Here is a 16,020-nt window from a genome sequence, read left to right as displayed (position 1 = left end):
AAGCTAACATTTCTCACTAAAAATCTGCACCAATTGCTTGTTTGGTTGACAAATTTCACCACACCAACTAAGACTAAAACTAAAAAAGACATTTTGAGTTTACCTTTATTTCTTTTCAGTTAAATTTGTAAACACACACAATCATTACAGTTGTTTTTCCTTTTAGTTTTACTTTTTTTAGTGGGGTAAAATATTTTTTTTTCTCACAGTAGTCTAACATCAACCCCCACATCATCCATTAAGTAGGACTGATGAAGGTAGATTATGAAGGGTAATGTGCACAAGAAGGCAGGTTGCAGGTTTGTCGTAGCAAAGCTCAGAGGTGCTAGCTAAAAATATTAGTGTTTTTTACATTTTGTTTAGTGTCAGATTGCATTTGTCTTCATGATAGACATAAGAAACTTTAATAACATCAGTTTAAAGAGACAAATTGGGTTTTTCTTTCTTTCTTTACTTTCTTTTTGTTAAAAGTCTCCTAGATCAGACAGCTGCTACATGCTAAGGTTGTATGTTTTGATGGACTTCTGAGTATATATTCTTTGTGTTTCCTTTTTTCATAGCTTTGGTTAATTTTTAGTTTTTTAATTAGTTTAGGGAGGAAATTTTGGGGGTTATTTGCGTTACCTCGTTTTGTTCCTTTTACGCCTCTTGTAGCTTAGTTTATGTTTGCTTTCAAATAAAAATAATATGAATCTGGGGTGTGGCATCCTCTCTCTGCATGTTGTGGTCACAGAGCCTAGATGAGTTTTTCTTTACCTGCTCGTGTCCATAACAATAGGGTCATTTACCCAGGCATGGCATGCCCACAAAGTACACATGGTGCTTTTCAAAAGCAGGAGGTCCTTTGCAAAGCTTTCGGGGAATCAGGAGCAATAATAGCTTATTTCAGAAAAAAAAGAAAAAAAAAAAAAGATTGTCTTTAGTGGACTCACAGCATAAAAAAGGGCACATGAAGCATATAAAGCCCTATTTAGGTGCCACTTATTCTATAAAAAGGGGGCACAGAAGATTAAAGGTGAAAAAGTTTTTGTTTTTTTTTCTGTTGTGCAAGCAACCAACAGCTCATCACATTCAATCTTCTCTTTGTGCCTGTGTACATACTGTCTCTGCTTTGACTCATCTCTGCAGAATGACTCCAGACATGAGGCGCACGGCAGCGATTGCTGACTGATGACAACCTGGAGTGTCACGGGACTGAATGGACAAAAAAATTACAGGTGTAGGGGTGGGGGTGGATTTTGGGAATCCTTTGGCAAGGGCTCGGTGCCGAACAAAACAAGAACAATTATGTCCTTTTTAGAGACTAATGAGGGGCCACAGTTACAAGAATGAACCAGAGGGAGTTCACAGACATACAGATACAAGCCACACACAAGGACAAACACGAGAAAAGAAAAGGACCCTTGGCAGACAAAAATACAAAAATGAGCCAGGAGAGAAAACACAGCAGCCAATCACACAAGCACAGTCACTGAGTGCCTTCATAATTTCAACATATTTCAGTGTTAATTAAATTTTCAATGCTAATAATTTTGTGTTAATTCTAACCAAAACCCTTTTTCTAAACCTGAAAAATAATGAAAGAATCCTTCATTTTGCATCAATACAAGGAGTCTAATTTTTATACAGAAGACAAAAGATTTCAAAACTAACTGGATTTATTTGATGTTTATAATATGGAGAGAAAGGGTTTTTTTCACCCCTTGAGATTTTTCCGAGTCTTGTTACTTTATTAATGTACATACATTTTTTTTTATTAGAATTACTCTTATAATAAAAAACTGTATTAAAGCAACATATTCACAGCCTGGTACAACAACAGGTTTGGTCTCTGTGGAGGGGAAGTCCTTTAATTTTAGCAGTTTATAATTCTTTATTTATTTAAAAGGGACAGTGAAGCTTAACATAGTCCAAATATAAAACATGAAAGGATGTACTGCACATAGGTTTATAGCTATTGCTCACTTCCAACCATTGCCCCTTGTTGGGCTTATATTCACAATACACAAAGTTACAACATTCACTTTTTTAAAATCACCTGTTTGGATGTAATTGAGGTGTTATGTTGGGAGTGGGGCTAATTTGATTGACAGGTGTGCATGCGGTGCTTTCTAGAGAATTAAATTTGGGGTTTAGTATTTAGTTGAGCAAAGGTGTTTTGAATGTTATCATTTGTTTTAGAGCTTTATATTTAGCCTTATTAGATTGCAAGAGTGGAATATAGTGAGAGAGTGGAGAGGGTTTGAAATAAATGGTCTGAGGCAGAATCCGAGAAAGCAGTCTGTGGTTAGGGCATAGCAATCAGTCAGTAGTCACTCTCTTTTTCCTCCATTTTGGTCTCCACCAAGCCCTGACACCGGTTTATTGTTTGATAATGAGATAATGAGAAAATTCAGTTCACAGTGTGATTTAGGAGCATTTCTCTGAAAACAGATGTCATGCTCTGGTCAAAAATAAACAGTGACAGTAGACACACACACACACACACACACACACACACACACACAGTAACCACAGTGCACACTCCTGTAACAACACAAAGGCTTTCCATTAGTAATAACCTTCCTGCAAAGTAGCGAGGCCAGCTGCTGGGTTCTCCATCCTGCTTGATTACTCACTGAACAAACCTGTCCAATCAGTCCTATTCATGGGTGCCAACACTCACATGCCAACTCTGACCTGACTGACCTCCGCAGAGGGCCAGCCCCTTCAGACTTGACCTTAGGTGTAGATGCTTATTGTCGGAGCTGCTGCCCCCAGCGCTCTTACAAAGGCTCGGATGCCAGACATTAGGCACTTGAGGGAAACTCGAGAACTCCTGGCTAAAACTCCTGCTTGCAGAAAAAAGGCAATTGTAAAAATCAAGTGCTGTAATTGAGGGTAAATTTTTGGAGTCGAGAGGAGTGTTGGTAAATGCGTTTGTGTTTTTTATGCATCGTCTATTAAGTGAGGCAAAGAAGAGGATTGGCAGACAGACAGATTCAGCATTCAAATATTGCTAATTGCTAACAGTTAAGAATAACACTTAACATTTTCAACCAGGCTGATGTCTGTCTGTGTTTATTTTTCAGTTCAGACTAAAAACGCTTCACACTGGGTGTATAGAATTTAAAATGCAAATGGACGCAACAACAACTTCAACATGTTAACAAACAGTGAATGACATGATCAGAAGAATGCACAAATGCTTACCAGACACCAGCTTCATGTGCACCTCCAACTTAACTGTATATAAAAGATGGATGTAACCACTAGGACATCGCCCATTAACCCTTTTGGTCTAATGGGAGGCAGCTAGCAGGTATCTACAGCTCCCTGCGCCTGCACACCCATCAGTCTCGGTGCCACACTTCATAACTTCAAGCTTTAATGGTATCCAAATGCAGTGGTTGTACACACAGCTGTTAGCCAGCTTTAAGTGGCCATTGAAGAAACAGAAATGAGTTTATGTGTGATCAATGTGCTGTTAGGACAACAATGAAAACCTAATTTCAGGTCAAGTTCAGTCTAACGATGGCAAATAACGCTTTTTATGGCTGTTATTTCAAGTGCCGTTTTGTTTTTAGCTTCTGCAGAATTTAGATAAAACGTTGCCACCAGGGGACAGTGTGGAGGTAGTTTTGAATGTTTAACTTCTGATAAATATAGATTTATAAATATATAGAGGCTTGTGCTCTTAAGTAGGATTCATACTCCTGCATTAAAAATATTCTGTAGTTACATCATACACACAATAATGTCAGAAACTGTATGCCATGAGCAAAACCACACACCTCCCCATAAATCTAACTACAGGTTTTGTCAAAGGCTTGTGGTAGGTTTAGTATTGTTGTAGCACTTGTGAAAGAAACTCCAGAGCCAGCTAGTGTTTAAATGCAGACAATGGTATCGGCTCTATAGCTCTATATATTTTACATTGTGGGCCCACTTTAATCTGAAACTTGCCTTTCTGTCAGTGTGCACAAGTTTAACTGGACATGAAATCGCTGAGATATCGCAAGATTACAAAAAGAAGTCCAAATTCAACAGTACAGTTTTTCTACATGATAATGAGAAATGCTGCTGTAGCAAAAGAAAGAGATCTGTCACTACCATTCTTTGGTAAAAGTTTTGTGAGCTCATTGTTCAGACTGTCCTGTATAAACTGGAGGATTCATTTTCTTATTTTTGTTGATTCTTTTCATCTGTGGATCTAGTGTAAAATTTCTATAATAGATTTTCCAAAGCAGTCTTTGTCGGGCCGATTTTGGCCCCTGGGCCTTAGGTTTGACACCCCAGTTCTTTCTAGACAATACAGTAGAATAAAATTTCAAAGCTTTAATGACTCGACTGGTTAAATAAGGGTTAAAGTAAACACTGCACCGTCTTGTGGTACGAACTGGTAATACACAGAAGTACTGCCCAGCGGTTTTTTATGTTGAGCTGATATCTCTTCGATACAACACACAAATGTTTTGGAAACACATTGATGTATTTAGTTGATTCTGCAAGATCTGAAACTGGTTTGTCATGGTCTGGGTGAGTGGCTGGAAACTTCCACTAGGTTCCTGAACTTCCCTGGTCTCCGCCCATGGGCAGGGCCACCACACCCTCTACCACCTGGAGCTGATTGAGCTAATTAGGCTGGGAGACTTAAGCTCTGCGTTGACATTGCTTCTCTGCCAGTTCGTCGACTACTCTGCTGCTCCCAGACGCTCCACGACTTTAAACCACACATCCTTTTGGACTTTTTGGATTTTCTTCTCCGTTTCCTGGGATTCACTCCTTGCCTCACCTGCCTGCCCTCCTGCCATCCCTTGGTCTTGGAGCTACAAGGAACTCAGAACTCAGCCATATCCACATCATCAAACTCCCCGGACCTACGCCGCCTCTCCTTCAACACATCCATTTCTCAAATCTCTGCAAATGTGACCTTTCCTGTAGAATGACCACTCGGTAGCTTTCTTATGATGCTGCTTTATTGAATGGATATCCAATATGGGTTATTACAGCACAACAACGGGTGCGGCAGCTAGGAGTCGAACTGTACATAGACAGCCCTGCCGCAAAGCATGTCAGGGTGGCGTAAAGCCGCAATGCCCACCCCCTCAACACAGGCAACCCAGTATATGACATCCCCCCCCCCTTTTCATGTTATTTCCAATAACAAACCCCAAATAGAACAGCAACGACACAATGATAACATGTGACACTATAATAGCCTCTGGGCGGTTCTCTTAAGGACCCGGGCACAATTGGCTTACTGTTGGCCTGAAGGGCAGTGTCCACAAAACAGGACTTATTAAACATGCTAAACCTTTAGGGTAATTAATTCAACCAGGTAACAGCAGCATTGGTTGCAGCTCAAAACATAAGTGTAAAACAGCAACAATACAGCATTTCCACTCCCCAGTCCTTCCTTCCCTCCCATTACCCCAGTGTCTACAGATCCAGCCTTTTGACTGGCCTGCGTACCCGGCCACACCTTGTGCGTACCTGATCCGGGACGTCTGCGTGAGTGGGTGCAAGCGTTGGGGCCGGACTAGGAGCCAAGGGTGGGGTCTCTGGAGTGGAGACACCAGCGCACTGGGATGGCAGCCCCTCAGTGTCCACAGTGGGTGGTGGAAGGGGTTGTGGCATAGCCCGTGGAGATGGTTCGAGGAGGAGATGGCGGCGGTTCCGTCGCAGCACCGCACCCTGGGGTGTGGCAACGAGATAGGACCTCGGAGTGACGCTCTCCTTGGAGACAATGGCAGGTGTTGCCCAAGCCTTCTCCTGGTCCAGCTTAGTAAGGACAGCATCCCCTGGATGGAGTGGAGGTAGGGGCTTAGTACCATGGCGGTGGTCGTAGTAGAACGCCTGCTTGGCCTTCTGACTAGCGTCCCTTCGTTTAACCTCTCTTTTGGTGGGCCATTTAGGTTGAAGATTCTTCTCCAAGGTGGGCAGGGTTGTCCTGATCTTCCTCCCCATAATAAGTTCCGCTGGGCTGAAGCCTGTAGTGGCACAGGGAGTAGACCTATAGCACATTAGTGCTATTAGTGGGTCATCATGCCGGAGGATTTTCTTTGCAGTCTGTACTGCCCTCTCCGCGTGACCATTTCCCTGTGGGTGGTGGGGACTAGACGTTATGTGGGCGAAATCCATCTCCCTCGCGAAGGCCTGGAACTCAGAGCTGGAGAACTGAGGGCCATTGTCACTCACCACCTCGTCAGGGATTCCAAACCTAGCAAAGGTCGACTTCAGTTTCTGAACAACCTGGCCACTGGTTGTGGATGGTAGGTGCAGTATTTCCAGAAAACGTGAGTAGTAGTCCGACACAACAAGGTAATTGTTCCAGTTGTGTTCACAGAGATCCAGGGCTATCCTTTGACATGGACGATCCGGCAAGGGTGTGGAGATGAGCGGCTCCCTTGTCTGCATTGGCCTCTGTGCCAGACAGGTGTGGCACTGCAGCACTGCATTCTTTAGTTGAGTGGAGAGCCCCAGCGTAGCGTGTTTCAGCCTCTGTGAGGTGTCTAGAGCAGTAGGCAACAGGTTTCCACTCTGCGCCATGAAGCTGAAGCAGCACAGCCCCAAGCCCATAGCTACTGTCGTCGGCAGATACGGCTGTGAGTCTGTTGACGTCATAGAAGGCAAGAACAGGTGCTGATGTAAGCGCTCTCTTAATGTTCTCGAAGGCTGCCTGCTGTGGGTGGCCCCAGATCCAACTGTTTTTGCTTTTAAGCAACTCGTACAATGGCTGGCATACTGTGGCAAGAGCAGGAATATATCTGCCCAGGTAATTAACCATTCCTAGGATCCGTTTAAGCTCTTGCATGTTTTCTGGTGATGGCAGCTGAAGAATGGCGTTCACTTTCTCAGGGTCTGGCTTGACCCCAGAATAGTCGATCAGGTGCCCTAGGAAGCGAAGCTGGCTCTGTCTGAAGGAGCACTTCTCTCGGTTGAGCTTCAGTCCGGCTAACTCAATGCGCTGCAGCACCTTCTCAAGTCGGGTGTCGTGTTGTTCCATGGTGGCCCCATAGACCAGAATGTCATCCATAAAGACCTCCACACCCTCGAGCCCCTCTAAGGTCTCCAACATCTTTCGCTGAAAGATCTCGGGTGCACTTGTTATCCCAAAGGGCAGCCTCTTAAAGCAATACCTGCCAAATGGCGTGATGAATGTCGTTAGTTTGCAACTCTCGTGGTGCAACGGGATCTGCCAAAATCCACTGGCTGCCTCCAGCGAGGAGAAGACCGTTGCCCCACTCAACCTGGACATTGTTTCCTCAGGGGTAGGCAAGATATAGTGCTCTCTTTTGACAGACTTATTCAGTTTTGTCAGATCGACGCAGATCCTGGCCCTTGCTGTGTTCTTCTTCAAGACAGGCACCATTGGGACACACCATTCGGTAGGTTGGGTCACCCTCTCAATTACACCATGGTTCTCCATTCTTTGTAGTTCCTCCTTCACTTTCTGCAGCATGGGGAAAGGCACACGGCGTGTCGTATGCACCGCGTATGGCACAGCATCGTCCCTTAACTGAATTTTGACTGGCTCAGTTTTTAGTGTTCCGTGTTCACCATAAAGTGGTTGGTTCCTGGTGGCAATGAGCGTTGTTTCATCAATTCTTCCCACCAGGTTCATCTGCACTGACAAGGAGCGGCTGAGAAGGTTGTTGACTCTGCGTCCACGAACCACATACACCTTGGATAGGTAGTCTTTGCCTTTATAGCTTATTGTGGCCTTGAAGTAGCCGAGACATAACAGCTCTCCTCCAGGGCTATCTAGAGGGAGATTAGAAGGCTCTAGTGTTCTCTTATGAGCAAGTGTGTGGAACGTGTCTTCGTTTATGATAGTGACATCTGCTCCTGTGTCAATCTTAAATTCTATTGGGGCAGAGTCTAGCAGTAACTGCACAGTCCATGCTTCACTATTTCCTTTTGCATTACACACTGAGCCTAGAAAGTATGAGGCCTGCTCGCTTTTCTCTGTCTCAGTAACCTCATTCACTGATCTGGTGTTACGACACACCCTGGCCCAGTGTCCCATTTTTCGGCAGCCATGGCAAACAGATTTTGCTGCCGGGCACCTTTCGTCCCTGGCATGCTGTGTCTTCCCACATTTACCGCATTTCTTGTCACGCCCCGCCCATTTTTTTTCCGCGGGTAGCCTGCCTCGGTGTTGTTGTTGTGATTTCCAGTCCATGCTTTTCCGTTTATCCCGTACCTCCTGTACTGAGCCTCCCACATCTCCCTGCAAGCTGACCTGCGCTGCGACCTCCTCTGACTGTCTGACGATCTGAGTCGTTTGCGCCAACGTGAGGTCCTTCATCAGCTGTAGCCTGCGGGAGAGGTCCTTGTCTCGTATCCCGACCACAATACGGTCGCAGATATTTTCTTCTTAACATGCACCAAACTCACAGTGCTCTGAGAGGTCATACAGGGCTCGAATAAAACTCCGCCATTTCGCTTGGCCGCTGGACACGCTGGTGAAAACATGCTCTCTCATGTATAATGTTCCTCTGCGGGAAAAAATACTCATTGAACTTCCTCAATACGACGGCGAAGTCGTCGCGACTTTCATCGGTGGCGAAGGTGAGTGACTTGTAAATGTTCTCTGCTTCATTGCCCATCGCGTAGATTAGGCAGCTCACCTGTACTTGTCCTTCATCTTTGTGGAGTTTCGTTGCAGTCCTGTAGCGCTCGAAACGCTGTTTCCAGTCGGGCCATTCCGTTGGCTTATCGAAGGGGAAGCTTGTCGGGGGATTAAACTTAGCCATTCTGTTGTTTCCTCCCTTATGGCGTTATTCCGGCGATGGTCCGGGTCGCTTCTGACACCATGTAGAATGACCACTCGGTAGCTTTCTATTGATGCTGCTTTATTGAATGGATATCCAACATGGGTTATTACAGCACAACAACGGGTGCGGCAGCTAGGAGTAGAACTGTACATAGACAGCCCTGCCGCAAAGCATGTCAGGGTGGCGTAAAGCCGCAATGCCCACCCCCTCAACACAGGCAACCCAGTATATGACAGTTCCCACTCAAGTTTCCTTCTCAGTCTTGCCCCTTTGTTTTGCCACGTTGCCACGTTGCCACGCCACCCAAATCCTGTACAGTTTGTCACTACCAAATTTTATCCTTGTGTTGATCAATAAAACTCTGTTAAAACCTTTTCTCTGCCTCCGCTCTGGGTACTGCGCTTGGGTTCAGTTCCAGTTACTGGCCTCTAGCCTTCTGTGACGTTTTTACAAACAATGCTTTAAGTACTGTTAAAGTTAAGGGAGGGGGCCTAATTTTCTAAACGATTATTTCAAGTGCTTATGGTGAGAAAAACTTTCTTCTTCAAGGTTTTATTTACAGTTGATGATATCACAAACACCGCCCCCTTTTTGGTCAAAGACAGAGCATGACACTGAAGAGCTTGCCGATATGGGGAAAGAAGCTGTTCCTTGAGGGTGTTTTTTCTATCGAGATGCCATCGACACAGAGATTTATAGGACTTGCATGGAAAAATCTCTGCCAGGACACAACTTAAAAATACCTTAACCATTCTGATCTTTTTAATAAACTCACAGTCTTCGAAGTTTGAGTGGCCTTTGCTGCTTTTGCTCTGTCGAGGCGTTTCGTCCTGCAGTTTGGAAAGCACGTTCAGCACCTTTGTTTTCCTCTCCTCCATCTTGCTTTCCTTATCTTCGAGACTCCCAGGCCTTCTCCCTCCAGCTGGGGACTGTGCTTGGTCCCTCCATCCTGGATAATTGGATTCCTCCTCATCAGGGCCCCCTTCGCCTGTGTGGGAACCTGGAGTGAAGGCATACAACATGAAATATACATTTAAAAAGAAAGACCTGGCTCTACCATGCTTATTCTCTACATTTTAACCCTTTAATCATCACAGTGCTGCAAAAGAAACACATTTGTATTCATGATTCTCGAGGAAGGAGCCACTTAGAAGAAAGCACTAAAACCCATTTCCAGGCTGTTAATAGCTAACACTAATTCTCATCAAATTGTTCTTTCGAATGCTGCAGTCACATCTCCTTCAGTCCTTTCAGTGCCGCACTAAAGAGCCAGACTTAAACAGCCATCCATTTTGTCACTGACCAGCCAATTACGAGTCCCATTATCTCCAAATACAAAGTCCACAGAATACACTTCTTGGTGTAGAAGTGTAGAGACAAAGAGCGCCATCAATGCAGACTTGAGCTTAAAGGAGCCTCAAATTGTCTTTTGCGACAGTTTCCATTAGAGTTTCAGACTCTTTTCTTCGTGCTACTTTTGCAAACACGAGTGTTTCTTATGTTAGCACATGAGCGATAATTCAAAATGTGATACATCGGGAGACGGGTCCATTCATTAAGAGGAGAAAGCTCGACCGGCCGAGTAGATGATGGACATTGGATTCAATAAGCCTCACGAACGTGGTGGTGGCGAGCGTTCATTTATCCTGCCGGTGAGCGTGCAGAGGTCAGCAGCTCAGATTGATGGAGCCATGTCTCATTTGACAGGCCGTCTTCCACCACACTGCACACAATCACACGCCTCCACGTCCTTCTGAAGCCCCAGTGTCATCAAAACGGATGAAAGACGGAGAAATGTATTCATCTTCAGAGCAAAAAATTTATCATTCTGTTTCATATGCAACAAAAAACTTCAACAGTGACACGATGACAAAAGAGATGAGAAGGAACACGATTTCAAAAGGAAAACAAAAGCTTTGGTTAAAAAAAGCCTCATTTAATTTTATCAATCATCTTGATTCATTAATTATGAAACGACAAATTTGACTCAATAAAACTTTATACAGCCCTCATAAGAACAAAAGAAACATCAAAACAGACATGATTAACCAGACTAATCTGTTTTCCTCTGCCTAAAATCAATCATTCATTTCTTATTTTGTGTTTATGGTCAACTCCAAACAGCTTCCATCGCTCTCCTTTAAAGTCCAGGGCCTATATTCACAGTTTCCCAGTCTTTCCTGTCTCTGGTCACCATGCCATTACAAATCACTTCCAGTATGAATGGCTTTATTTTTAATTTTACTAGCTATGAAATGAAAGATTTATTTTTTCCTAATTACAAAAATGTGTATTTTTTTATCATATGTTGCACTAATTAAAAATAAAATTACATTCCCCTTAGCAAATAGACTGGGCATCACCACAGCTCAGCTGCATGGGCAGGCAAACTATGTAACATATGCTCCCTGGGAGAGCCCCAAATCATTCCCAGAGAGACCTCCAGTCTGCATAAACATGGAGATGCGGCTGTCCCGAAACAATATGGTGGCTGCTAAGTGTTTAATTCTGATGACTGTAGAAGAAGTCGCAGACTTCTATTGTTTTAAGTGTGCACAGCAAAGGAGTTAGTGAACGGTAGGTGGTGGACCAAACTACTGTGATGCATATGAACAGGGGTGTCCATTTGTCAAAACTTTAAAACTGATTGTTCTAAAATATACAGACGACATTAAAATCACCTTCATCTTCATGTATCCCCTTCATACTGTGGTTTATGAGGTGTTTTTATATATAAATTTTCTTCTGAATGATTCCAAACCTGCACAATCTTTATATCAGGGTGAAAGGATTCAGTATTCAGTTTATTCGTTTTGAAGCCCTCCTATCCTAACCTCCAGTGGCCTAATCCATGAATACACAGCCGTGATTACTGGTTAGTTCAGGCTGAAAACAACAGCCCATCTAAAACACACAGAGCAGGTTACCATACCAACCGCAGCATCTGAGCACAGCAGATAGCTGGATTTGGCTGCGAGTGGCGAAGTCAAATCCCCTCGCTGATCTCGAAAAAAGGCCACACACCGCCCACAACACACACCGCTTGCCCTTTGCCATGCAGCGCACCAGCCAGAGGCAATAAGGTTGGACTTGTATCTCTTTCTTTGCATGTTTGAGAAAGGGATGAGCATCAACGAGACAATCAGCGTGCCGAGGCCATTCACTGATGCCACCCGGAGCCTTCACTCCTCTATGTCCTGAATGAATGGCAGAATAGGAGCAGGGTGGAATTAAAAAGAAAATCCTTCTCAAATTATTATTCATGGGGAGGGGATTTTCCTTTCAGGCCTCCTTTATCGATGCCTTTCCCAACACGTCACCCTCTCTATCTGCCCTGACAAGTGCCAATCAATGGGCTTGAGTCCAGGTTTTTGGGAAACGCCGGAGGATTTCAGAGACAATAGCCAATGAGTCCACAGTGATGGTGGCTCAGAGACAATAGTGACATGGCTACACTGTTAGTGTGTGGTCCACAGGGGGTGAAACGATCCTTGCTTAGTACATGACTAATCTCTGGCTGCATCACCTCTGTCTTTCTGCAGCCTAATCTGTCCCGTAGTTTCCTCAACTTCCCTGGAACAATCCACTGGGGTCAGTTCAGATTAGTGCTCTTTGTGGCCCCGTACATCGCCACATTCATTTGGGCACTTACATCTTTAGTTGCAGCTGAATGCTAAACTCTGAGGGTGAACACAGAGTGACCGAGCAGCAGAGAAACAGCCATGAAACAATTACGAGGGAAGGGATTATTCTACCTATGAATTCCTAATGAGCAAAGATGGACAAAGGTCTTATCGCAGGCCTCACTGGGGAGCCAGGGCATCTTGTAGCAGCTGATTTCTGGGTCTGGTTTAATCTCTGAATCATTCAACCATTTTCAATCGATCCAAAGGGATGGATGACTCATTGATGTGGGGATCTGGGGCAGAGCTTTGTAGAGATTACAAATTGGTTATTTTATTCAATTCTATTACAGGAAATTCATGATATAAGTACTCATGGAGCTTGGCCAAAACAAAGTAGAAGGTGCAGAAGATTTTTTATGTATTTAACTCTTTTTTTTTTTTCTTTTTACCAATTTATTGGTAACAATATTGGTATTGAGCTTATTGCCTCAAAGCCTCACTTTTGATAATCACCACCTAAATCTCTATATAAGAACAAAATAACTTAAAAAGAATGTAAATTGTATAATTATGTAAATAGCATATTTCAGCTCATATTTTTTGATTTTTGATTTTTTTTATCTTACATTATATTATGCATTTATTTCTACTGTATTTTGTCATATGCTGCTCTTATAATTGTTTCTGTTGTTTTTAAATGATCACTGGATTCTTTTCTGTTGTGAACAGCAATGGAATTATTTAATTGTACTGGGAACTATGTTTTTTTTTACTGTGTATTTGACAATAACACTTGAACTTGAAATGAATTATGTGCTTTAAATTTAATTCCATTAGCACTAACACTATTAGGAATGAACTAGCTAAAATTAGTCACCCAGCTGTAATGTTTGAGTAACAAGCAATTTGTGCATGAAGCCCCGTCACACATTAATAATAATATCATTATTATCATTATTATTATAAGGTTCTATTTGATTCAGTTTTATTCATATAGTGCCAAATTACTACAACAGTCACCTCAAGGCACTTTATATTGTAAGGTTACGACCCTACAAAAACAGAGAAAACTCTGGCGATCAATTGACTCCCTCTGAGCAAGCACTTGGCGACAGTGAGAAGGAAAAACTCTCTTTTAATAGGAAGAAACCTCCAGCAGAACCAGCCTGAAGTAGGGGCAGTCATCTGCAGCACCAGGTTAGTGATAATTAATAGAATTTAACTTAGTTACTCAACATGACTTAGCATTACTCAGCATATCTCCAGCATTGGTAGCTTTGTCATATGAAGTCCACTTTGATGTTATTATTCTTAAACTATGGTTTGCAGTATTTTGGCTGGGCTTTCAGTCATGGTACAATAATGTACCATATATACAACAATCATAATAATAATAAACATAATTAATAAATAAACTGAATAGGGCAGGACAGCCTTGTATATGTCTTTTCACTGCTTCAGCCAATGCTAGCCTGAATATAGATGTGCTGCTTGGAAACACCAGCAACAATTTAACGATTGCAGTTCCATGAGTCCAATGAATAACAATGGATGGCTTTATGGTTTGGTTGTATGGTTTTATGGATGATACAATCCATAAAACCTTTGTTATTAATAAAAGTGATGGACATACTATAATTGTAGGGTTTGGATCTATGACTTCTACAAATGTAGGGAAGTTCATTCAGGATGGAAATCTGACATAATCTTCAAATCCATTCTGAGAAGTTGTACATCACACTAAACCTACAAAAGGGATGCCAATATTCTCATGGAGTCAAATTGGGGTCATTCCCTCCATTAGGGGCTTAAATGAAAGGTTGAACTGCTCGCACGTCCAGGGTAGCCAAATCTCACCTATCCACACAAAGACATGCCACACACTGGGGATCTTTTAGAGGCGCCGTAACCTCCGGAGCGACCTCTCCACGGCCTGCTAATGACCCCTTCCCTCTGAGGGTGACCGTGTCTTTGGCCTCTAGAAGGTCAAAGCACACAAGCCATCACCGGGATCCTCTGCATGACATCTTTTTCATGTTTGCCTAAGTTTTGCAGGGTAGTTAAACAAGCAAAGACTTATTCTAAAATCTGTCAGGAACCAAAAAAGAAGCATTTTACAGCTTAATGGAATTTCACTTATTGTGTAACTAGACAATGGATATACATTGTATACCTTCTACAAGCTAATAAATCAATCAGTCTTTGTAAAAATGCCTTTAAAGAGTCATAAAATGCTCTTAACTTGTGTGGTCACTTCTTACAATCAGAAACAGAGGAAGTAAATAAATATGTTACACAGTAAAGTCAACCTTTAGGAAAGACCTGTAAAACACAGAGAAGAGGTTCTGGGTGTCCTCACAAATTCTTTTATAGGAGATACCTCTCTAAGTTTCAATCACTTCCGTACCTCGTTGAAACTAAAATTTGTCTTCATAACAAGAGTTTTGAGTTTGCATGTTCCTGTTGGCAGAAAAGGTCTTCATCCATAAAGAGACTGGATCTGAATGTACAAAGCTGTCCCAAAGGGTATCACCTGATCAGACGGAAAATCTTGAGTGACTAAACTGAATCAAACACGTATCTCTTCAAAAACACAATTACACTATGATGCAAAACAGCAGAACTTGAGCTTGGACATCCAGGTTGCATCCTTGGCTGCCTGGATGTCCAAGTTCAAGGGCATTTTAATTATTGTCTTTGATATAAAAGGAGAACTTTTGGTGACACAAGATGTTATCCACGCTTGCATATTTGCACATCTTAGTTATTGGCTGTTTTATTTATTTATATATTATTAACTTTATTAGGAATTCATATTGTTTTGCTTTGTTTTTACCCTCTCATCCTCTCTTCAGCTCTAAAATCAAAAGGTGGACAGTCACAGCTTTTTAATCCCAGTAGGGGGTTGTCCTGCAGCAGGGTAGGTGACGCACTATTAATCAAGTGTGTCATCACATGAGTCAAGGTGTGGAAAAAGGCGTGGGGTCAATACCACAAGAGCTTTGTCCCACCCATGTGACCTATTGAGGTGTGACATTTTTGAGACAGGCCTGGACCCCCACACCCAGTCCATGTCACACACGCTGATGAATTTATATAAAAATGTAATGTGCTTGAAAGTCTGATTGTGTCCTGTATATTTATTAAACCCTGAAGCACTTTGCCAACGTGTGCTTTGAAAAGTGACATATGCGAAATCCTTCACAAGGAGACTTTCTGTAACTAATCGTTTTTCATGACTGATACCTTGTATCAAGATTTAGAAATACTTTTTATTTTAACGCCTCTGTAATGCTGACATGATGGTAAAAGGAAAAGCAGTGCATTATATTGGAAAACTATTTATCCATTTAACGTAACTGGAACACTTAAAAAACATCAGTTTTGCAAGTTCTGCAAAGCATGAAAAATGAATAATTATGTTATTTATGTCAATCAGCCGACAGTGGCATCAGACATGTTGGACTTGGCGGACACAACGCTGCGCCCTGCAGCTCAGCCTTCGGACGCATCAATCTCAGCTGTGATGGATGCATTTGTAACTTCCTCTAGCAATACAGCAGGCCATGGATCATTAGTGTTATAGCACAATGACGGATAATGGATAAGTAAGACACCAGTGAAAAAGAAAG

At 42.7% G+C, this 16,020-nt stretch overlaps 1 protein-coding gene across 7 annotated transcripts in view; it reads right to left on the bottom strand.

Annotated features, from left to right (window-relative positions):
- The window catches only part of LOC120433879, a 99,176-nt gene that overhangs the window by 20,293 nt on the left and 62,863 nt on the right, over nucleotides 1-16,020 (bottom strand). For 6 of the 7 annotated variants that reach the window (XM_039600840.1, XM_039600836.1, XM_039600837.1 and 3 more), the window contains one exon: nucleotides 9,538-9,762. The exons of the other annotated variant lie outside the window; for it this stretch is intronic. In XM_039600840.1, coding sequence (XP_039456774.1) covers nucleotides 9,538-9,762 — 225 coding nt within the window. The remainder of the gene's footprint in view (nucleotides 1-9,537; nucleotides 9,763-16,020) is intronic. 7 annotated transcript variants of the gene reach the window in all.

Source organism: Oreochromis aureus, linkage group 17 (genome assembly GCF_013358895.1).
Source record: "Oreochromis aureus strain Israel breed Guangdong linkage group 17, ZZ_aureus, whole genome shotgun sequence".
Lineage (NCBI taxonomy): Eukaryota > Metazoa > Chordata > Actinopteri > Cichliformes > Cichlidae > Oreochromis > Oreochromis aureus.
Note: the sequence above shows the minus strand (reverse complement) of the source record. Positions and strands in the feature narration are given on the sequence as shown.